Consider the following 24,193-nt stretch of genomic DNA (forward strand, 5'->3'; position numbering starts at 1 on the left):
AGAAACGCACTTGAGAGAAAAGAAGACTCAAAAAGAGTAACGGAGCAAAACCAAAAGCTAGGAGAGGATTGATGCTGCAACCAAAACCGACATGCGGCGCTCGGCCGAAAAGGGCGAGTGAGCCCGCCCACGGATGGCTGCCGCAAAGCGCTGTCGTAAAGCACGGCCGGACGCGGTGCCGCGCTCCCGGAAGACGAGGTGCGCTTTACGGCTGGCCCGCCCCTGAGCACAGGCTGGGAAACCCCGTTCGGTCTTTTCGCGGTGCCGTCGCCGGAGTCGGGTGAGTGCGGAGGGCTGTGCGGCCCGTGTGCGGCCCTGCTCCCGGCAGCGCTAACGTCTGCCTTCCTCTCTCTTGCAGGAGCAGTCATGCCGGCCAAGGGTCCCCTGCAGAGCGTCCAGGTCTTCGGGCGAAAGGTGAGGGCACTCGTGGCGGCTGCTCGCACCCACTCGCTCTCTGGCCGAGGCCGCGGCACATTGCGATGGGCGGCTCTCTGCTCCCGCTTGGGTGCGGCGGCGCCTGCCGCTTCCCATAGCGCTGCGGGGAGCGGCCGTGCGAGGGGAGTCGGACCGCGCCGGCTGGGCCTGTTGGGCCGCCCACGTGTCGCGCTGTGCGGTGGGAGCTGGGCCTGATGGAGCGGGGCCATACGGAGGGCCGTACGGAGACGCGAGCTGTAAAGGAGGGAGCCCGGATACGTTGCATCGAAGCTCTTTCGGGGGCCTGGTTACCTCCAGCACGGCCTGGATCGCTATAGTCGGTGTCTGATGGCCGTATTAAACAGGGGAATGAGCTATTGCACTGTTGGGGTTTGAAGGCTCAAAAATTGATAGATAAGAGGCTGTTGTGAAGAGATGAGCCACAAAAGCACCGTGTTGCTGAACTGAATGGATGGGGTAGCTTTCCCAATGTCAGTATTAATATAATCTTGTTGAGATAGTTTTATAAGATTCTAGGTGAATGCATGGAAATGTCAGAAGCGGTGCTGTTTCATTTACTGAGAAGTGTTAGCATTCAACATGAGAATAATATCTGTGGGTTGTTGATGAAAATGATATTTTATGCTGCTGGTGTGAGGAATGAAGCGCTGCACTAACATGCATTTGGATTTTTAGAAAACAGCAACTGCTGTCGCCCACTGCAAAAGAGGGAATGGCCTCATTAAAGTGAATGGAAGACCTCTGGAAATGATTGAGCCTAGGACTTTGCAGTATAAAGTAAGCATCTGCTCAGGTTCCCCCTACCCTTGAACGTTAAAATACCTTTGTACACTTCAGTTGAGCATGGAGAAGAGTTGCCCGCCTTGCTGATAGTACTAAATCCTTTGCTGTGTGTACAAGTACTTTTGAAAACTAAGTAGAGTGTCCTTCCGTAATGGTATTATTGGCAGAGGGATGCTTTTCTTGCTTAACTGAGAGTGTTAAAATTTAATAATCTTGATTTGTTTTTCTGAGTTTTGCCTAAACTATTTGGTTTCTGTTAATGTCCATGTACAGAAACTGTGCTGTTCAGAGTTTTGAATCCTAAAAAGCAGTAGCATGTTTGTTTTACAGTATTACTAGTGGGCGTCAGAGAACCCTGCAAGAGATGAAGTTAATATGGATGTGTGCTTGCAAAATCCAGTCTCTTGTTTTTCAAAACGTTTAGCAACTTCACATGTGGTAAATCTACAGACTTGTGTCCTTGCTGGCTCTGATAACAAATTAATTTTGTTAATTTGTCTTGTTTCCTAGCTGCTTGAACCTGTCCTCCTGCTGGGGAAGGAGAGATTTGCTGGTGTTGACATCAGGGTCCGTGTGAAAGGTGGTGGCCATGTAGCACAAATCTATGGTAGGATTTGGAATTGAGCCTTCTTTGTGGGCTAGAACAGGTGAAACCGTGTATGTGAGAGGCTTGAGTTTAGAACAGCAGCTTGTACATTTCAATGTTCTGTTTCTTTTTCATTACTCAAACACTGTTTTCTTCAGTATATTTTACCTCCAGAATTGCAGCATCTGGAGCAAGTGAATAAAATTCATTTGTGAAATTCAAAGGAACTGATCTTTACACCTTGTGATGTGACAGTTGAAGTGTGTCTCAGTACAAAGATTTTGGGAGAGAGAAAAGAGAACTTAGCATTAGAAATTATGAACTTAATTGTAAATTTCCAGGTTGTGTAGAAGCATCTTTCATTTGACCTGCAGAGCATGCTGTGAATGAGAGCACCTGTAAACATTTGCAGGAGCCTCTCTTGCAGAACATATTGATAATGCCTGAAGCTGATTGCACTCATTTTTCAGAAAATTCATCTTCTAATCAAAAACGTAGTCCCAAACCAAATGTTTACAGCTGCTCCCATAACACTGGTTTGAGTTCTGATTGTTGTTATGGGATTGTTTTATGGAGGTGCACTAAAACAACTCATGCCATCCTGTTGTGCATTCTGCTGCCTTAGTCTTTGAACTCCCTGAACGCATTTATCTGTGTTGAAAATTAGAGACATTTTGGAGAACTGTTCCTAAGGATTTTGAAAATTAACTATGTGGTAGAAGATAAACAGATTGGTATTCTAAGGAAAGTGATGAAGACAGCACTTGTACCGTGCTTTGTCTAGCTGGCAGTTGTCAAGTTAGAAGATGAATCGTGGGTGGCCTATTGGCACAGAGTTCTTCAGATTTGCCAAAATAAAGGTCACGTGTAGTATGTGGGAGGGGATGTTAAGGAGAGAAAGGACGCTTTGGCAGAGAACAAGACAGCAAGTTTTTGAGAGAATTGGCGCTTTGTGTTTAAGTTTTGAATACATTTGCAATCCTTAGTAATCCATCTTTTTTTTTTTTTTTTTAACAGCTATCCGTCAAGCTATTTCCAAAGCATTGGTGGCTTACTATCAAAAATGTAAGTTCATTGTTCAGATTGTTATATTAGCATTAAGTGAAAATGTTTGCCTTCTGACAAGTATGAAAATACCAGTATAAATCAGTTCCTTTGAGAAATGTTCAAGACTTTTTTTTTCCTATGCAGATGTTGATGAAGCTTCCAAAAAAGAGATCAAGGATATTCTAATCCAGTATGACAGGACTCTGCTGGTTGCAGATCCTCGCCGTTGTGAATCCAAGAAATTTGGAGGACCTGGTGCTCGTGCACGTTACCAGAAGTCTTACCGTTAAAATTGTTCACCAGTCATGTGACAGTCAATAAACATAAGGAGAATTTGATAAATTCCATGTTTTCAAATTGCTTTTTTTTTTTTTTTGTGGGTAAATAGATTTTCACTTCAGATTGATTTACAAATCCATCAATACCAAAGTAAAAACAGATGACTCTTGCTCTTTTATCACTTTTGAAGCAAGTCTTGATAGCCTTGTGGGGCCTTGGTAATGAAGAAAAACCTTGTACTACGGATGTATGTGTGGTTATTGAAACATTAAAAGCTTACATCCTCTTTTATTTGGGAGGGGTGGGATGGCTAGTGCAGTGGGTACATGCAACAGTTTGTTGAAGCACATAGAAATATGTCCAAGCAAATGGACCTTTACAGGGAGCTGAGTGATTCTGGTGTTACTGACCAGATGATCCGTGTTCTCTCTGCATGAAAATGTCAAAGCCTTGATACAGACTTCATCTGTGATGTAGGAGAGGATCTGACTCTTAGCTGGTAACCAGTATGTGACTTGTCTTAGTATGCTGTCCAAGGGTAATTCTGCATTAAGTATCTTTTATGCTTCTGTGTTGGCAACTAGGGTCCTTTCAAATGAATTTCGTTATCATTGTAGATTCATTTGAATTACTACTTCACAAGTGAAGTTCCAAAGTATTGGCAGTAAGTACTTCCTATTTGCATGAACTGCTTGTGTTGATGCACTGTTAATGGCAAGTAACAAAGTGATTTATTCCACTGAGAATAACTCCCTTAATGTGGTGTTAAAGTATATATTCAGGTAGGTATTGTAAAGTTTGAAGTTCACATCATTAAAAACAAATTATATATGCATATGGAGAGGGATTCAGGTCAGTTATTACTGGAAAATGAGCGTGGTTTCTGGATTGATAGGTCTAAAGGGAGGAAGCTTTTTTTTTTTCTGAAATGAACTCAGTATATTCTATTTTGTAACTGTAAAACATAAAAAGGACTGTTTTACAAATAGCACTGGATCTAATTTATTCATCCTACAAGTACAGGCAGACATAGAGAACAGCATTAAGTGCTTTAGTAAGAAAATCAATTTGATTTTCTTATGATTTGCTGTCATGAGGAAGGTAAGGCAATGGAAAGCCTTAGGAAAGCATGTGTGAAAAATTTGGAGTTGAAAATACGACTAATTTTGAAAGATATATTTAGGGTATGTGTTTATCAAACATGAAGTGTTGGAGAAGTTCCAGTTTCTCATCCATTGAAGCTTTGAAGACCTTCAGAAATAATCTGATTAGGAGAAGGGAGAGTTTAGTTCTGACTAAGACATGTGATGTGCCAAGGAAAGGCTGTTGGAAAGGCTAATTCTGTCCCTTGGAAGAGCTGCAAATGATTGAATGAGAACTTGGATATGAGTTGACCCAACTGGCATGGAAACAGCTCTACATTGTTGTTTACTGTGTTTGGAAAGCAATTGGAGAGGAAATAGAAGAAACATGGAAGACTAATCAAGCTACAGCACCCTACCTTCTGCTGCATTGCTTTTGAAGTCAGATATTTTTCCTGTCTTCTGTATGCTTGCATGACACTACTGAAATTGTTATTTGAACATCTCAATATACAAAACTGGGGGGGGGGGGGAGGGGGAGAAGGGGGAGGGATTTCTATCAAAAGTGATATTTCTTTTCTCACTTAGTACATTGAGATGACCTATCACTGATTATGTCTACACAAAATTAAACTGACTTGTGGGTTGAGTTAGGAAATGCAGATCCCGGCACAATATTGCCCTTTTGCTCTCATTTAGAGAAATGATTATCATAGGTTTTTTATAAACATAGACACTTGTTACGTCTTTCTCCTTTTTTTTCTGGTAAAAACTTTTGTTCAAAACACTTTCACTGAAGTGTTGTAACTCAAGAGTTAAGTGAATAACTTGAACAAATTCCTTCTGGAAAGAAATTGTCCACCCATCTCCCATTTTAGCTGTCAGAGTCTGCCACAAAATACTGCAATACATGACCTGAATTGAAGTAGAAAACTTATTCAAGCCTCTCACACTTTCATTGGAGAGGACTGTTGTATATTCTATTGCCAATTTATGTAGCATAAAACAAAAAATCCTGGTAAGTGAATGATATATTAAATTTATCACGCTTGAGTCTCTTTGGCAAGATGCACAGTTTGCTTTCCTCAGTCTCTCACTTCTGCATCTTCACATCTGACCCATTTCTTGTTCTGTGGCTTCCTCAGAGTTCCTACCTTGGAATAGAGTTGCTCACAAAGCATGCTGGCTCTCAGGCTGCTGAGTTCTGTGATATTCTAACTTGCAGCCTGAATCTCTAAGGAAAAGATGCAGGGATAACTTCAAATGTGGTTACTGAATTCCTGTGAGTTTTGTGAAAACTGGCATCTTGATAGATGCTAATTAGCTTCAGCTGGGGAAAAATAAGCCTTTTAGTTATTTGGCTTGTGTGGTGATTGACAAGCAATGGTTCACTCATTGCTTAGGAAATGTATACTAGCCTGCCAATTGGCACATATGTACCTTACGCTGTGTTTTGTCCAAAACTGATTATTGCCTAGCTATTATGCCAGTGAGATGCAGGGGAAAAGGGGAAAAACAGAGTTCCTATGATGTGAAAGTCACAGAGGCAGGGGAAGTGAAATACCCCAGTAACATTAGGGGTGATCTTCACAGTTATGGGGAAACCCAAGTTATCGGTTTTGCTGCCCACAAAATAACTCATAACAACCAGGGACTTCTGCTCTTCCATTATTAAAAAGCTGAAAATAAAACTTGCATTGCTACTAATATAACCAGAGATGCTATCTGCATGTTATTTCTCTGAAGAAAAAACTCTTAGCATAATAAAAATGCTTTCTGAACTGAACTCTGAACCTATGAAAATGCCCTATTAATCCTGGAGAGTGATGTCATTCCCACAAGCTTGCTTTCCAGATGAGAAATGTTTGTGGAATCGGACTGGTGTCTGCTTCTGTGAATGGCTGAAGATCTTTATTCTAAATAGTTATTGGCCAATTGACCACTAGAGGGCTTAACTTCACTGATGAAGTGTAATTAAAGTGACGTTTTAAGTTTTTGGAAGAGACTTAAGGAGAAAATATTTTGATAAAAATCCTTTCCTAGTGTCCTGATTCTTTGGGCATGGAAATTGAGCCTTGGTGATTGAGCATCTGCTCGAGTCATGGACATCCTTCTACAGAGAAATACTAACAATCTGATCTTCAAGCCCCTAGGGACGTTTTTGAGCAGCTGTTCAGGTAATACTCAGAGCAGAAGTGCCTCTAGCCTTGTATCATTCTAGCTCTTTCATTATTTTCGCTGATGTTTACCCATAGGATGTTTTGGCACATGCATGACAGTGTAGTACTACTCGGACTCTTCACTGAAACTACCAGTCCAATGAAGGCTGGAATATGAGTTTTAAGAAGTTCCATGTTTTATTAATGATGATAATGGATACAAATCCAAAACAGGGCAAACTTGAACCCAAGTCACTGAAGGCTGTTGCTATCTCATCTATTGCTTATAATCCTGATAAAATGTACAACCTGTAAATCCTCTCAAATGTTAAGTTGGAAAATCTTGGACAAATTTATATTGAGTACTGTAATGGGATGGAAAGTGCAGCAGTGACAACAGAGTATCAAGATTCTATGCTACAGCAAGTGAGGATTTGCTAAAATGCAACAGCCGTGGGTGCAAAAATAAAGGAAAACATGCTTACTCCTTGAGGGCCTCAGGTAAGATATCCTTCCTCCACTGCCAACCCTTAAATGAGGTCTGGGAAGCAGTGGATCCTGGCTCCACTCCTCCCAGTCATTCAGGAACACTGCATGCAACCGAACTTCCCTGGGTTGGTCCTGCCTTCCCACCAGGTGCTCAGGTTCACTGGTTCAAGCTGTGACTTAGCATTTCTGCTACAATATACAAATACATTGGTATTGTAATTTTTTATTTTCTCTTTTGAAGAAAAAAATATAACTTGAAAATGTAACACTAGCATTCTTTCAAACATAGACCAGCATGTTTTCTATACGGTGTACATTTTCTTACCAAAGTAGTTATTTTCTAATTCATTGTTCCTGCTCACATTTTCTAGAAGTCTCAAATCTGTGAGTATTCTACTACTTGTGTAGGTAATGTAGTCATTGCTGGGGCATATTTTTTTTTTTTTTAATTTCTTAATATAGTCCTCTGAGTTACAGTTCAGTGTACTCGGCTGAATAATTCTTTTCCCTTATTAGCTAATGTCCTTCATCTGCTTGGGACCGTGCTATTTCCTACTCTGTCTTCAGCAGAGATTTCCAGACCTAATGAAACCAAGTGCTCTAACTCTTAAAAAGTCTCTTTACAGCTTGTAAAGTAGGCTTGGCCTGCTTTTAAGTGTTATAAGTTAAGCAACTAGGCAATACTAATGTGCCAGAAATATTCCCTCAATTTTATTTTGCAAAAGTTGTATATACATTAAAAAGTCATTTTAACAGCTCCTGTTAAAAAGAGCTAAATTATATTAATCAACTTGAGAAATGAAAAAATTCCAGGTCAGGTTTCTTAGAAGAGTTTGAAATGATTCTACACCACACTTAGCTTCAAAGGAAAATAGCTCTGAGACTGGTAATGGTCTCACCTCCATCCCAGGGAAGGTGATGTTATCTCTAAGCAATTGGAAGAAAAGAAGGATATTGAGAATAGTCAGCATGGATTCATCAAGGGGAAATCACCAATCTGGTGGCTGCCTGAAATGTCATGATCAGCTGGGTAGATGAGAGGAGAGCAGTGAAAGTTCTGTACCTCAACATCAGCAAGGCTTTTGACACAGTCTCCCATAACATTCTTGTAAGTAAATTTAGGAAGTGTGAAATAGGTGAGTGTGTAGTGAGGTGGATTGAGAACTGGCTGACTGGCAGAGTTCAGAAGATTCTGATCAGTGGCATAGTGTAGTTGGAGGCCTGTAACTAGGGGAGTTCCCCAGGGGCTGATACTGGGTTTGGTCTTGTTTATCATCTTCATAAATGATCTGAATGAAGGGATGGAGTGCACCAGTGAGTTTGCTGATGATTCAAAACTGGGAAGAGTGGCTGACACACCAGGAAGTTGTGTTGCCATTCAGGATACCTGGAAAGATTGGAAAGTTGGGCAGAGAGGAATCTTATGAGGTTCAAGAGGGGCAAGTGCAGAGTCTTACACTCAGGGAGGAATAACTGCAAGCATCAGTATAGGGGCCAACCTGCTGGAAAATTGCTTTGCAGAGAGGGAGCTGTATGTCCTGGTAGACAACAGGTTGACCAGCATTGTGCCCCTGTGGCCAAGAAGGCCAACGGTATCCTGGAGTGCATTAAAAAGAACTTGGTCAGCAGGTGGAGAGAAGTGATCTTCCCCTCTACTCTGCTCTGGTGAGGCTACATCAGGAGGTCTGTGTCCAGTTCTGGCCTCTTCAGTTCAAGAAAGACAGGAAAGTACAGGAGATAGTCCAGTGGAGGGCCAGAAAAATGATTAGATGCCAGGAACATCTCCCTTATGAGAAAAGGCTGAGAGACCTGAGAGTTGCCATCCTGGAGGGAGGGATCTTATCAATGATTATAAATACCTAAAGGATGGAAGTTATCTGGGTGAGGCCAGGCTCTTTTCAACAGTGCCCAGTGATGGAACAAGGGTCAATGGGTACAAACTGGAACAGGAAGTTCTATATGAACATGAGAAAAACCTCTTTTACTTTGAGGGTGACAGATCACTGGAACAAGGTGCCTGGGGATGTTGTGGAGTCTCCTTCTCTGGAGATATTCAAAACCCACCTGGATACTCTCCTAGTAAACTGAGGGGCTGGACTTGATTTTACCTCCAGAGGTTCTTTCCAATCCCTATGATTCTGTGTAATTCGGAGATTCTGTAATTTGGAAGCTCTACAGTAATCTCAAGGCTCTGTCCTCTATAACAGGAGATTTATGAAAGCATGAAACACTGATTATCCCCTGTAACCTCCTACAAGATAGGTGCCCACATGAAGTGTTTAGAGTCTGTAAGCATGACTACATTAGTGCATAATTTGGATCAGCAGCTCATTTCTTTTTCCTCAGCTTGCAGACTGGAGTGGTTTTCAACACTGTGAAGCAGATGAAGCCAAACTGGAAGATGCATTCTTGCTACAGATAAGCATTCTGTGAAATGGGACTAGCCCAGAGATAGTCAGAAGTAAAAACAAACCAAAAATCTCCTTGAAAAGTGAATGGTGTAAATAAGTTTCCTTTATGATTTACAGAATAATGAAACACAAGACGGGCAGATAACTGATCTCAATGTCTGATAAATATTTTGTGGATATATACATATATAAATAGAAAGCTGGATCCAAAGTCACTTAAATATAGTCAGTAATAAAAATAATTCTTAGAAAATACTTGAACTGTGATGTACTGTTGTAATGTATATCAGTTTGCAGTAATTATCCTTGGGCCACCAGTAATCCCAAACCTGTGTGAGTATTGTTGTGTGGGCATGAATGTTTGTCTGTGGTTGGAAAGTTTGTGTGTTTTCCTTCGCCTCTTCTAGTCCAGCTGGAGAGAGAGGAAAAGAAAGGACTGAAAGAATCAGTGGGAGAAATTTTTACCAAAGAGACCGTCAACTTCTAAATTTTATTTTAGCCCACAGCCACCTTGTGTGGAATGCTTCCAGCATCTTATGAAGTGCATACTGGGAAGAATGGAGGGCTTGGCAAAAGGTAGGCTTCAAAAATGCAAGTGATGAGTAGGCATTTCAACCGATGGAAAACTTCACTTCTTAATAATAATTCTATTAATGTTTAGAGAAAAGTGGGTAAGATTTTTCCATTTTTAAAATGTTCTTGTTTAGTTTGGTGAAATTATATTATTCTTTTTAAATGGAAATTATTAGAAACATTGGTCCATTCACTTTTTTCTCTCTCCCTTTTTTTTTTTTTTTTTTTTTTGATAATATGAAATATTCAAAATGTGTTGTTGTTGTTGTTGTTTTTTAATTGAACCATTATCTTACCTTCTGAGAAGCTTTCCTTGATGGCAACAGCAAACTACATGAAAATGTATCCAAAATATTCTTAAAAATCCAGGTGTATTATTTAATGGAATTCTGAGGCTCTCATTTTGGAACAGATGGAGAATATTAATATGTTAATTTCCAAAGTGATCTGGTTATATTTTACGCACTAACACAGTTGCAGGTTCTTGCTAAAGCTGTTTGCTATAATAAGAAGGGCAGCAAACGACGTAAGTGTCAAAGCACACAAAGGCGTGATGACGACTGAAGGATCTCTCAAAGCGTCACAACATGGCAAAATTTCTTGTCATTGTCTGCTGTCTTATAAAGGGCCAATTGAATTCAACAGAGGAGTAATGCTCACAGGTCTGGTGAAAGTGTAACTAATACAGACTCTGCTGAGCAGTTACCATGCATTTCTAATGAGAGACATGCAGCCAGAAAGTTGTATGCAACGCTTGCTAAGCTCCTGAAGCTGTATGTATCTACTAAGCTTGATGTCTCCTTTTCTTTTCCTTTCTGTATTGTATTATTTTAAATTATGCATCCAATTATCTAAATTTTAAAGGATCTAAACACACTGTAGGAAGACAAAGTTAGAAGATGCCATCATAGTCAAAGCCATTAATTTGGATGAATTTCCTATTACTAAGTTATACTGAAATGAACATTGTGGGAAAGCTCAATTTAATGATACCGTGGAGTATATTCTTGCTTCATTCACTGCTGTCCTCTTTGCAAGGTAAGAACTTCATTTCATTTTTGCAGTAATACTAACTTCTACAATTAGTTTTGTGAATATTTCATTAGCGTGTCTGCTTATTTTGCTATCATAAACCAACTTCTTTGACCCTTGTTGGAGTTAATAAAACAATTTCACGGGTTAAAGAAATGTTATATATATCTCCATTCTTTCTGATAAGTGTTAAAGCTAAAATAGCTTTTTTTTTTAAGGAAAAATTTTTATGTTTGCATTTTGTAACAAATGAAGTTATTAAAGAATTAAGTTTAACTTTCTTTGTTTCATTGCCATTATTGTTAGATGAGTAAGCTAATAACTAATTTCAACAGGGTATAATTTTATTTGATCAGATTACATCTGCAGTGTTTTTAAGCATTTTTGGACTGTTAGAATAAACAATTGTTCTTCAGGCTATAGAAACAATCTTTATAATTTATACGCATATGCACTGCAAATAGATCTTGTAAGTAGTTTCTTTACAGCCATTATAAAGATTTCTAAGACAACCTGAGAATGTGATTAGAATGACAACTGAGTTTTATAAGTAATAATCAGAAAAAGATTACAGGTTATCGCTCTAGAAGTTTGATTCTGGCTAGATCTGATCACCTTTTATTTTTTATTAGATATGGTCTAAGCCTCTGAAGAAATATGAATGCTTTGCTCTTTTTGATGGTAGTGTGTACCAGAGCTGGGAGCACGGGAACTTGCAGGTGGTGAGCACTTGCAAGCATCAGGCTTTCAGGAAGGAGAGCATCTGTTGCTAGATTCCTTGTGAAGAGAAGAGGGTTTTGTAAAGATACTTTTGAAAACTTAGGTTCATTAACTCTTTTTTGAAGAACGCAATTCAGTAGTGATATTTGTCAAATGCAGAGTGACGCTACAGAAAAAAATTTATCTCGATGATTTTTTAATCTACAGGAACTTATTGCAAGCTTTCTCTTTTGAGAAGGACTTCAAGGTAAGTTTTTATTCCTTATTTGTTAAGTCCTACAGATAAAACAAAAAAGTGTAAGGCTTATCTGCTGTGGTGTAAGTTAGAATGTAAAATACAGTCTTGAATTTGCCATGTAAGTTGTCCTGTACATGTGCACTGGATGTAAAACACACTTTCGGAATGTTTACAATTCTTTTCAAAGAATTTATATAATGGGCATGGATCCTCCATTTGAAAAATGAAGGCACTTATGAAAAATGATACTTCTACAGTCTCAAGAAAGCTTAGAGGAGTAATGGAATGAAACCAAGATGAGATCATTATTTTATGTCTGGAAAAATACATTAAATGAGTATCCTTCTACAATTTTAATTGCATGATAAAATCCTAGCTGCTATTTGAAGCACAGAAAAGTAAGTGCTATACAGCCATAAAATAAACATTTTCAATACAAGTTTTCATGTAGAAGCTGAAATCCAAACAAAACCCAAACTAGGAAATGTTCCTGATCCCATTGAATTAAATGGGAACTATGCCATCAATTCTAGTAGAAGTGTCCAGTCAGACACAGCTTTGGATGTCTAGTGACCTCTGTATTTAGTGAACACACATACATACTGAATGATGTGCCATCTTGGACTGTTGGTAAAACCAAGTATGTTTTACAGTCTGCTGCTCTTGTTTCTAAACTAAATCACAACTTTAAATCAGCTACAGCTGGTGAGTAATCTCCTGCTATTAAAAGCACTATACCAATATATTCACATCGCATTTAGGGCAACTTGCTGCCGCATACACACATTCAAGTACCTATGGATCTGTTTTGCAGTTTTGTATCCTGTCATATAAGCTTGTTCTGCCTATTTTCCTCTCCCCAACAAGCCCCCCGTACCTCCCTGATGTCTGAGAGCAGAGATTGGAGCTGTTGAATTCTGTAAAATGAGACTACGAAAAGAAAAAGAATCACCATTTTAAACGTTAACCCAAGAAAGACCTCTTTGATAAAGTGATGGTAATCAGAGAGAAACACTTCTCTCTGGGGAACGGCTTATTCAGGCTGCTCCTGGGACCTTTGGTTATACAAGATCCTTTTTGTTTTCTTCCAGAAACGAGTTTAATGCAACTCGACAGAAAAGAGATCTCTTAACAACAGAGGTAGGTTATACCTCCGAAAGAGTGGGGAATTCCTCCCCCTGTTCTGCTCTGGGGCTTTGCTGTTGTGACAATGGGGCCTTTGTAAGGAGCAAGGCCGTGGTAACAGGAGGACGGTGAGCAGGAGCCACTGTTCCCTACCTGCTGCCTCCAGCCGAGGCCCATGGCCTCATGCATTCATTCACTCCTGGTGAAAGCTCGCTGAATTACCCACCCTGACAGAACAGCTGACGCACACCATGGGAAATAACACCACTGCTCTTCTGCTTTTTGTGGAGGTGAACAGAAAGCCCCAGAAAGCTGTTAGTGTTTGATGAAAAACACAGTGATGACTGCAGAGGAATGTACTGCATGTGGTGGTGGTGGTGGTGGCTCCAGCCCAGCCCAGCCCTGAGTCCCAGAACTGCAGCCTGAGGGCCGTCCCACCCCACGCCCCACACTGCTGCCTTGCACAGGTGACTTGGTGACTGTCTGGCTGGAATTTTATAGTAAAGAGGAATCCTGTTTGCCTGTGGGTAAACACCTCGTGCTGCAGAGCCCAAGGAAAAGTTCCAGTCCCCTTCCACAGGGTCAGGTGTGGAGCCCAAAGCCTCTGCTCTGGCTCTTGCAGACAGCCTGCAACACAACCACAAATTATTTTCTCAGTCTCTTGGAGATTTGTCTCCTGACGAAGACAGAAAGCAGCCAGTATGAAACATAACACTGAGGTGAGTCAAGCCTCTTCCCCTCACTAGGAAAACACTTTCTGAGGGAAACGGACTCTGGGGACTGATGGTGGCTCAGAGAGGTGCTCAGCAGGACAGTGCTGTCACAACAAATATGCTTTACCTCTCCGGAACAAAAGCAAAAAGCCACTTTGCTGAGGAGAGGGAATGGAAAGGAGTGTTTTTGTACATGGAGGTGAGGAACTTCTTTGGCTAAAGACAGCCCATGGAACAGTTTTCTGGTGGAGTCCAGTTCAGATTGGTTACAGATTGTGCTGCATGAGTGCATCAAATTGTTTCCAGTTGGACGAGGAAGTATTTACATGTGAAGCATTGGTGGGACTTCACCTGCTTTGTTTATTGTACAGTTGCATTCACACTGAAATCTGTTAGCTCACGCTCCAGAGGTGAAGCAGGATTTGCAGAAAGAAGAGTTTCTCACCAGCGGAGGCTTAAATGATTTGTTTTGCTCAGTTGTGCAGCTGAAGGCTAGTGTATACCTGAATGGGTAGCATGGGAGCACAGAAATGTAACTTCATAATGCACAGAGAGAGAAGTAAAAAAAAATGGCCAAGAATAACTATCTAAGCAGAAGGACAAAGCTTTGTAAAACAAAAGGATTTAAAATAGCCATGAAGAAATGTAGTGGAAAATATCTAACTATCAAGCACTTCACGCTAGTAAATGTTTTAGTCTAGTGGGGGCAAAAACCCTGGAGTGCTTGTCATATGGGACTTGTTCATTTCTCGGAAGGACTGATGTGACAAACTGCAACAGTAGAGTGCTGGGTCAGAACCCAGGGCTTCCTTACAGTCCTCTGCCCCCCTGTTCTTCCACAAGATAGGATGCAGATCAGGCAGATCTGACTCCTCTTTGTTTGGGATGAGCTGAAATGCAGTTCTGAAGAGTCTTAAGTGGGACATGAAATCTATCACAACTGAAGTGGCCATATCAGGCGGTCAGGGAGTGTTGCAGGGCATGAGTTAGGGGAATCTGGGGAAGGAGGGATATTGCATCTTCACACTTTCCAACTCTCTATTTTATGGAAGTGAAAAAGGCAGGATGCTTCTCAGGACCTCACTCTTCCTCCCAAATATAAACACAGATCTCCTTGGTGGAACTCTGTTGGTTCATTGGCACTGGTGAAGCAGAGGGCATGGAGAGAAGGCCAGCAGTGACCTCAGTATACTGCTGTATAGTTCTGTGTTCCCCTAAACCATGCTTCCCCTCCCCACAAGTGCTGCATTCACTGCCTTTCCTGCTAGTCCAGGCAGCCAATTGTCCATAGCATGTGAGGCTGTGCCATGTGCTGAAACAACCTGCTAAGTCCTAACCCAATCCTTCTGTAAGCCCTCAGCTTGTATTGGCGAATCTGTAAAGAACAAATACCCTGATTTTGCTTTTATGTTTCTCTGATAGGTTCGAGCTACATCTCCTCAATCACATCTAAATGGGACTTTGACATGGAGCCCACCAAGAGGTCAGTGCCACTCTCCCTGGGAGGAGATGCTACTGAACACTCTGCCCTCCTACCTGCTTCCTGTTTTGTCATGGGTTTTGTCCCCTACAAAGCCCTAACCTATCTCATTATCTCATTTTATCCTCATTAAATTGCAGAAATTTCCTGTTGAAAATGTACTTCTAAAATAACGCTGTCAGCATTGTAAATATTTGTATGTAGGATTATAATTTCTTCCTGGGAAGGAAAGCAATTATCTGCAAACCTGAAACTTGAAAACCTCTTTCTCCTCCACTTCTGGGGAGCTCTGATTTAGACCAACCTCAGTGAACAGTTAGTAGACAGTGAAGTCTTAACTTCCAAACAGGCTATAAAACCCTTTAATTAAACTGCTTTTAGAAACAATTACTAATTATAACACAAAACAAGCCATTCCCATGGAATCTTAAATTTCTGACTTCAGTCACCTCTTCAGCAGAAATAACTTTATACAACTTTTTAGCACGTGAGAATTATTTTTAACCAGTTTTGTCTCTATAATATATTCCAGACTGTTAATAAGCTGTGTATACCCTTTGCTGTAATGTCTAAGAGGGAGGAGCTGAACATGTGTATGAGTTATGCTGAACTTGGTCATTAAAATAATCTTCCTCCTGTGTATTTCTAGATCGGGACGACTGGGATTTGGTTTCTTTACATGGGAACTTGACCTTTTGTTTGCTGGGAGGAGATTGACCTTTTGCTCTTTTGTTAGTGTACAAATCTCATACTAGAAGAGGGAGAACTTTGTCTTTTAACCAAGGAACACAAAGTATAAAATTAAGTAAATGTTAAAAAGAAAGTGTTGTTGGTTATTTTTCTTAGCTAATATGGATGCTTATGATTTTAGAACAAACATCTAATGTGAGTCTCAACCTGTCTGAAAAATATTGTGTCTACTAAAAGGCTGCTTTGCTTGCTGACAGGCTTGTGTGCTCAAAAGTGCCTTAATGGAGCAGGCTGCACAGAGGCAGGTGACTGTGATTGTCAGTTATTTCAAGCTCAAGGAAGCAGGTGCCAAATTGGTAAGTCTGGGACCGAAGGGTTAATCAAGTTTTGTGTTCAAGTGATATATAAGGGGAAGGTTTTAAAAACAATATTGTCAACATAACTTGTGTGATTCCTTTTGTAGTAGCAGGACTTCATTCCACTAGAAGACAAGAGGATTGAAAATATATTAGGTGTTAGGGAAATATGTAGAGCAACAATACAAATGCCAAGGTTATAGCATCTGGCCTATGATGATTCATAGATACCGTAACAGATAGAACACTGTCTAATATATCAGCAGCTGGCCACCTTTTTTAGTTAAGAGTAAGTACACAACTGATAGGAAGATGGAGTGACTTACTGAAAATAACTGACTCATTAAATGTACTGTGGAATCTCTTATTCCAAGAATCATCCCAGATCTTCAGTAGTCATTTGCATCTACTTAGAATTAAAATGTCAACACTGAAGTGAACCCAAAATTTCTGATGACTGTGTGGGACTAAAACTGCATTCTTAATTTTTTTTTTTAAATGTACTTTATTTGAAGTTAAAGAAATCAATTTATCTTTCATCCTTGTTATTCCTTTTGTTCATAACTCTTATTTCCTTCCTAACCTTTTACTTCTGTAGATGTCTTTGCCACCTGTACATTTTTTATTACTGTACTTCTTGTAAACTCAGTGTGTTTTCTGCAGTTCCTAACAATGGTAAGGACCGAGATGGGATTTGTAAATCATGGGGACAGTATCATTTTGAAACGTTTGACGGCATCTACTTCTACTTTCCGGGAAATTGCTCCTATATTTTTGCAAAAGATTGTGGTACTCCAGAACCACATTACACTGTTTGGGTAAGTATGTGAGCATATGTTAGAACACATACTGAGTATTCCTATATTTCATAAGTAAAGTAACTAGAGAGAGGATCAAACTGCTGTGTTACATACAAAACTATGCTGCTGGAAAATGTCTGTGTGTGTGTGCAGTAACTCAAAACACTGGTGAAATAATAATCAACAGAGTCAGTATATTAAAAATAGTATTTCTTACTCCCTCTATGCTAAAAAAGGATCTCAGCTCTCTCCTCTCTGGGAAATCCCATGTAGCAAATTGGGTCTTAAAGCGGGCCTTGGAAGTTTCAATAAACATTAGCTGTCAGACTGCAGAACATACCACATTGCTGAGTGAAGTGCAAACAGCTATCACCTGCTCTGTGGCCGGGCAACCAAGTGGAGCAGGCCCTGACTTGTAGCCACTGACTTGCTAAGATGGGAACTGCCTCCACCAGCCCATGGAAAAGTCTGTTCCCCTGGGGATTTGTGTTCTAATTTTGGCTTACCTCTGCGTCATGCAGGGAAGTTTAACAGCTCACAAGCCTTCATCCTGACCTATGTATGGGAAGCACTCTTTTAAGAAATTTCTTCAAATTGCTGAGTACCTGTGGTTAATGATGTAGAGATCAGGGAAAGTTCAAACCTATGCTATGTCTGAAGGAAGGTGATTGTGTGGAGAGGACATAAGCTCATTATGCTTTTTTTTCTACAATTGTTGCTGCTTCTGCAAGGGGATGGAAAAAGAGTGGTCCTAATTGTAATGCAAACATGGTGGTACAGTGGTCACAGGGGCAAAGGCAGATCTAGATTCTGATTCCTTCTGCAAAGGTCTGTTTTCATTTATAAGCATGTGACTTTCTTACTCCCCAAGTAGTAGAATTCAGAGAATTTTAACCTCTTGTTTCCACTCACTCAGGTCATAGGCAGATGCTATCTGCCTTCCATTTTTCGTATAATTTTTAGATTCAGTGTGCAGCTTTGATATTTTAGGAGATTTCTTAAAATGCAGTAGCAAAATCCACATAGAGGGTGGTGACACACTGGAACAGGTTGCCCAAGGAGGTTGTGGATGCCCCATCCTTGGAGGCATTCAAAGCCAGGCTGGATGTGGCTCTGGGCAGTCTGGTCTGGTGGTTGGCGACCCTGCACATAACAGGGGGTTGGAACTAGATGATCTTTGTGGTCCTTTTCAACCCAGGCCATTCTATGATTCCATGATTATATTACAATCTAGAATCAATATTTTGGTGATACCCAATGCTCTGGAAGGAGAGAAGCTACCACTGCTGGAATAAATGTCATATTTTTAAAAAACCTAAAGATATTTAATCAGAAAAATCACAAGTAATGCTGAAGCATTACAGTCAGCGCCAATTGGGCTGTGGAGAGCAGAAAACCTTACCAAATGCTCCTTCTGATTTTAACAATCTACCTCTCTAGAGAAGAAGAGAGCAATTTTGATTTTTCTTGACTGTATTTCTATCTTAGGCCAGGCTTAAATAGAAACCATTTTTCGATGACTTTAATTATGGCTTTCTTTATACATCTGAAATCCTTAATGCTTTTACTGACTTGGTTTATTTCACTCAAAGAAACAGTAATTTTATTACTTCAAGCATTAAGTGTCAGTGAGGGAGATTAGTTAGCGTGTATGTAAGCACTGTATTCGTTTACCAATAGATCTCTGAAAAAGTGAGAGTGCTGGTTTCTAATTACAGCGCCCATTACTATGCTGGCAAAATGTTTCACAGTTACTCATCTATTTCACTTCACAGTACTGTCAAGAAAACTGACAACGCCTATCCTTCTCCAAGAAAACTGTCACATAAGGTCATAGTAGTGTTTTACCTGTTAGCGCATATAAGTAGTCAGAATAAATCTGAGCCCACAGTTTTCATGTCCTGAGAGCACACCCTGGCCAGCAAAAAAACAGTATATCTCTGGCAACAAGGATGTTCCTGCACTGCAGGAGTCATACTCTGCAATGCTGATGGCTGGGATTGCAATGGAATCCCAATTGCAAAGGTAGCATCCTTTTTGCCAAACTGTAAAAACAATGCATGCTGGCATATCATGCCCATTCCTAAGTCTGATAATACATTGTTTTTTATTTGAGATCTACTTTTTTGCCATAAAACTGTGGACATGTAGAGATAATAACTGCATGGTTTTCATTTCTAGAAGCACACATCTGAGATCTATTTAACACCTTTCTCTAGTAGTGGGCAGTCATGGAAGTCACATACTGCCTATAACAGTGAGACTCACTATTTTGCAAATCTCTTTCTGGTTGAGTGCTACTTGCTGTGCTCAAACTGAGAAGCTGACGTGAGAGTCAAGCCAATACCCTGGCTCATGACCCTATCTGTGTATGATGGGGACAGGCAGATTTCAGAAGAGCCTCCCTGTTTCCACTGATAGTCCTGGAAAATCAATGAAAAACAGGTTTTAACAATGCACTTAAGTTAGATGCCTGCAATAATCTGTGGGAGCATTCTCAAATCTCAACAAATCCTGAGTGGTTCAGAAAGGCATGCTCTAGTTCAGCTGGTGCCAGTCTCCATAGATAGGGAGAATGCAGGCTTTAGGCTGAGGTTTAATATCCCCTCCAGACCTGTAGAAACTGAGTTGTAGAGGTATCTGAGTGTGTATAACAAGCTCCTACACTGTCAATGATAAGCTAGCTCACTACAAAGTCTGTCTATGAAGTTCATCTATGCGAAATACCTGAGTATTTCTTGTAGTGTTTAAGCCACTCACTTGTGATACTTTGTGCTGTTAAACAATTGCTCTATTTCTCAGCAGTATTGGTTAGTGCGAATTTCTAGTTTTGCATATTTTTGTAACTATGACCTTTTTACAATTTAAATATTTGTTTCTAAGCCTCTTTGGTGACTAATGTACAGAAAAATAAATTATCATATGTGTATTTATGAAAACTCACAAGAATTTATTGGTAACAAACATTTGTTCTAACTGTGCATATGTTCTTTCCCATAAAGGTTCATAACAGTCCTCATTGTCATGGTTCAGTATATTCTTGTCAGAGGTCAATCAGCTTGTTTTTTTCAAACCAAGAAGAAATAACTATTTCAGGACATGAAGTAAGAAAGGAAGGAAACAGGTAAGTGTTCTAATGGTAGTTTAAAATGTTTTATTGCAGAAATTATGGAGTTCAAGAAGTGAGTGCTTTTTATGTCAAACAAGGAACATAATTTGCTGTGTATTTTTACTGATCCCTGGCTGCTCTGAATTGGGACTGACAAGAGTAGGGAGATGTAATGGTGTTCATATAATACCTGAATGAACATTCACTCCCTACATGAACCTTCTGTTCATGTTCTCAGCTCAGATCTAGTGATTAACCATCCTGACTTTGTACAGATTGTCTGCGTCAGACTGTTTCAGCTAATCTCTGATGCATCCCGATACCATTTTGAACAAGGCAGTCATTATTTATGCTTTGTATGTGGCTATGCTTAATTAAACACATAACCTTATAGAAAAGTCTGAATTAACTGAGTAAAAGATCTTAAACCTCCTTTGCCACTTCTGGGCAAATACTCCACAAAAATCTCTGAGGTGCATCAAACATCCAAATGTACTCTTTTTTAACTTTTTTTTTCCAAAATAATAAAAAAAAAGAGTGCAAGACTATCATAAGTATTTTTTTGCTGTTTGATAAAGTACAGCAAATTTCAAAGACTTAAGGTATTCTTTCGTAACATGTTAGAAGATATGTATTTGGATATAATAATGCTACAGACATGAGCATCTGAGGCTGATGACTATAGTACTATTAGTCTGTTCATCCCAACAGAACCACTTTTGGAAGATTAGGATTAAATCATGCTACAGTATTATTGTCCAGTGTTTTTTTGGCCAAGGGGGGAGGGTATCTGATGTAGTCACCAAGCCATTCGATGATATTTGGAAAGTCATGATGGTCGGGTGAAGTCCCTGGTGAGAAAGGCAATATAGCACCTATTTTTAAGAAGAATAGAAAGGATGACACAGGGAAGTCATCCTCACCTTTGTGCTGGCGATCGTGGAGCAGATCCTCGTGGAAGCTATGCTAAGGCAGATGGAAGAGAGGGAGGTGATGTGGCATAACCAGTATGGTTTCCCCAGGGGCAGGTTGTGCCTGACCAACCTTGTCATTTTTTATGATGGCATATCTGTGTTAGTGGACAAAGGAAGAACCACTGATATCATCTATCTGGACTTCAGTATGGCCTTTGACATGGTACTCCATAATGTCTTTCTCTCCAAATACATGGATTTGAAGGGTGGACTGTTCAGTGGACAAGGAACTGGTTGTGAGAGCATGCCCAGGGAATGGTGAACAATGGCTCATTTTCCAGATAGAGAATAATAATGAGAGGTATCTCTCAGGGGTCTGTACTAGGACTGGTGTTCTATAACATAATACACAACATTGACAGTGGGATCGAGCATACTCTCAGCAAGACTATGGATGATATAAGCTGTGTGGTGCAGTCAGCATGCTCGAGAGATGGGATGACATTCAGAGAGACCTAGACAGGCTTGAACAGGGGGTCCAGGTGAACCTCGTGAGGTTCAACAAATCCATATGCAAGGTCTTGCACCTGGATTGTGGCATCCCCACTATCACTACAAGCTGGGGGCTATAAGGATAGAGCACAGCTCTACCAAAAGGGATGTGGTGATACTGGTGGATGGCAAGCTAGACATGAGCTGGTGATGTGCCCCTGCAGCCCAGAAAGCCACCCATATCCTGGGCTGCATTACAAGAAGTGTGGCCAGCAGGACAGGAAGTGATCCTGCCCCTCTACTCTGTGTTGATGAAACCTCACCTGGACTACTGCGTCCAGATGTGGAGTCCTTAGTATGGGAAAAATGTGGACCTGTTAGAGTGTGTTCAGAGGAGGGCCACAAAAATGATCCAAGGGATGGAACACTTCCCCTGTGAGGACAGTCTGAGAGAGCTGGGGCTGCTCAGCCTGGAGAAGAAAAGGCTCTGGGGTAACCTGAGAGCAGCCTTTCAGTATCTAAAAGGGGTCCATAAGAAGGAAGGGGACAAACTCTAGCAGAATCTGTTGTGATAGAATGAGGAGAAATAGTTTCAAATCAGAAGAGAGGAGATTTAGATTGGGTGTAAGGAAAAAAGTTTTCTATAGTAATGGTAGTGAGGCACTGGAACATGTTGCCCATGGAGGTGGTGGAAGCCCCCTCCTTGGAGACATTTAAGGTCAGGCTGGATAGGGCTCTGAGCAAACTAATCTACCTACAGAAGTCCCTGTTCATTGCAGAGGAGTTGGACTAGACCTTTAGGCGTTCCTCCCAACTAAAAAATTATATGATTGTATGATATACAATTCTTGTTCATGAGCATCTTCTGTACTGTAAAACCCTTTATTTGCATTCACCTAACCTTATGATCAATCCTGTGCCCAGAAACACTGCTGATGCTCACCATACCATACCATAGTAATGTCACAGAGCTGCTTATGCAAACCAGGATGCTCATGAGGTCACATATTCTTCTATGTGCCTGTGCTGAATTTTGAAAATGAAGATGAATTATTTTTTCAGACTTATCATCGGAACAACTGATACTTGTATACACCAGAAAAACATTCACTTGTAACGATCAATACAGACAAGCAAATAAGAACAGATAGCAAAGAATAGATGACAAAAAACTGAAGAGGCTGTATAAACCTGGGAAAAAAAGGGTGTAGAGAGTTAGATGATGATGTTTTATGTGTATTTTTCTACTACTAATCTTGTCTCATCCGTGATCTTTGAAGTAGGTTGTTTATTTTTCCAGATTAATGTTGCCACAGACAGTTGGAAATGTTTTCTTTGAGAGATTGGCTGACTATATTCTGGTGAAAACTACCTTTGGTTTTTCTCTTGCTTGGGATGGAAACTCTGGTATTTATATTAAGCTAACAGAAGATCATCACGGAAAACCTTGTGGCCTCTGTGGAAATTTTAATGGCGATAAATATGATGACCTGATACTGCAAAATAGTAAGTAAATAGCTTGGAAATACACCCTTACCTTGTGTAAGCAGCTCCATGTTCATTTAAAATCTATTATGCAAGAAAAGACAGAGTCCTTATTTCAGTAGAAAATAAAATATGTGCTCTATTCTTCACAGAATCATAGAATCACCAAGGTTAGAAAAGACCTATAAGATCATCCAGTCCAACCATTCACCAATAGTTCTCACTAAAACCATTTCCTTCAACACAATGTCCAAAATTGCAGTGAAGCCGGGGGCACGTTTAAGGAAAAAATCCCAATTCAAGAAACTATTTATATGTATTCTTAAGCCTTTTCTTGCTCAGCAGAGTACTTGATCTGTGTTTATCTTAGCTGATGGAAGTGCCTTGAAATAATAAATAAATAAGCAAATGCTTGCGGTTTTCTGTAGGTTTAAGAATGGAGGAAACAGTGAAAAACCAAAATATTAATATTTGGAAAAAACACCATGTTGAGTCATTTGTTTACATTGCTGTCATAAAAATATGAGCTGAAATGTTTACATTTAAAAGTACGTTCCAGAAAGTTCCTCATATCTCTGTGTTGGTTTGTTGTATTTAGGGCCTCCTAATTCCCTGCATGGTGAGTTGCCCAATGCTGTCTCATCTGAGGAAGAAGTGACTTACTAAGTAGTACTAAGTAGAATATTCTGTAATCTTTGTAGTTCTAAATACTTCTACTCTCTAGAAACTTTTGTCCTACTCACAACCAATGTGAAAAAAGAGAAAACATAGGAATTCAGCCTGATAAAAAGAAAGATAGAACTGTTTTATCATTGATTGCTGAGAGAATCAAATCCCATGACCCTACAGTTTGTTAAGTAACAAAGTTTATTTCACTATAACTTTTTTTCCCTTTTCTGTTTTGCTCCATTATTACGGTTGATAGGCAGGTGTTCAACACTTTGAATGAAGGAAGAAATATTTCTTTGCACTGTTTAAAAGTCTGCCCAATATTAATTCCTAGTATTTCTTCTGTCATGAAAGAAGTGTGTTCACTGTTTCATACCTTAATTGCTGCACACCAGAGTTTAGTATGTTTAATAACTAGTTAAAAAATGATGATGAAAAATGGAATTCAGAAGAGATAATGAACTCACACAAATTCTTTAAAAGTAATTATCTCAGCATTTTTAAATGTATTCTCTGTTATAAAAGA

The 24,193-nt window shown here is 40.0% G+C and overlaps 2 protein-coding genes across 5 annotated transcripts in view; both read left to right on the plus strand.

Annotated features, from left to right (window-relative positions):
• The first annotated feature begins 183 nt into the window (after positions 1-183).
• Positions 184-3,193, plus strand: RPS16 (ribosomal protein S16). Its single transcript, XM_031589663.2, has 6 exons — positions 184-280; positions 359-414; positions 1,111-1,212; positions 1,729-1,825; positions 2,822-2,869; positions 2,996-3,193. The coding sequence occupies exons 2-6, from the start codon at positions 367-369 to the stop codon at positions 3,139-3,141; spliced, it is 441 nt and encodes a 146-aa protein (XP_031445523.1). The 5' UTR covers positions 184-280; positions 359-366; the 3' UTR covers positions 3,142-3,193.
• Positions 3,194-13,521: 10,328 nt separating this feature from the next.
• OTOGL (otogelin like) overlaps positions 13,522-24,193 on the plus strand; it is an 88,938-nt gene continuing 78,266 nt past the window's right edge. For 3 of the 4 annotated variants that reach the window (XM_090139194.1, XM_090139202.1, XM_090139213.1), the window contains exons 1-6: positions 13,522-13,678; positions 15,095-15,155; positions 16,100-16,198; positions 16,862-17,016; positions 20,001-20,122; positions 22,814-23,019. In XM_090139194.1, coding sequence (XP_089995320.1) covers positions 13,661-13,678; positions 15,095-15,155; positions 16,100-16,198; positions 16,862-17,016; positions 20,001-20,122; positions 22,814-23,019 — 661 coding nt within the window. In that variant the 5' untranslated portion in view covers positions 13,522-13,660. Of the gene's footprint in view, positions 13,679-15,094; positions 15,156-16,099; positions 16,199-16,861; positions 17,017-17,499; positions 17,827-20,000; positions 20,123-22,813; positions 23,020-24,193 lie in introns of those variants that run through there. The other variant, XM_090139208.1, reaches the window with a different exon arrangement.

The sequence above is a fragment of the Phasianus colchicus genome, chromosome 1, assembly GCF_987193195.1.
Source record: "Phasianus colchicus chromosome 1, bPhaCol1.hap1.1, whole genome shotgun sequence".
NCBI lineage: Eukaryota > Metazoa > Chordata > Aves > Galliformes > Phasianidae > Phasianus > Phasianus colchicus.

Excerpts from the sequence above, each read along its gene's own strand:
- RPS16 (XM_031589663.2), top strand. The coding sequence starts at position 367 with ATGCCGGCCAAGGGTCCCCTGCAGAGCGTCCAGGTCTTCGGGCGAAAG. Across the intron at positions 1,213-1,728 it reads CTAGGACTTTGCAGTATAAA|CTGCTTGAACCTGTCCTCCT; the intron begins GTAAGCATCTGC and ends CTTGTTTCCTAG. Across the intron at positions 2,870-2,995 it reads GGTGGCTTACTATCAAAAAT|ATGTTGATGAAGCTTCCAAA; the intron begins GTAAGTTCATTG and ends TTTCCTATGCAG.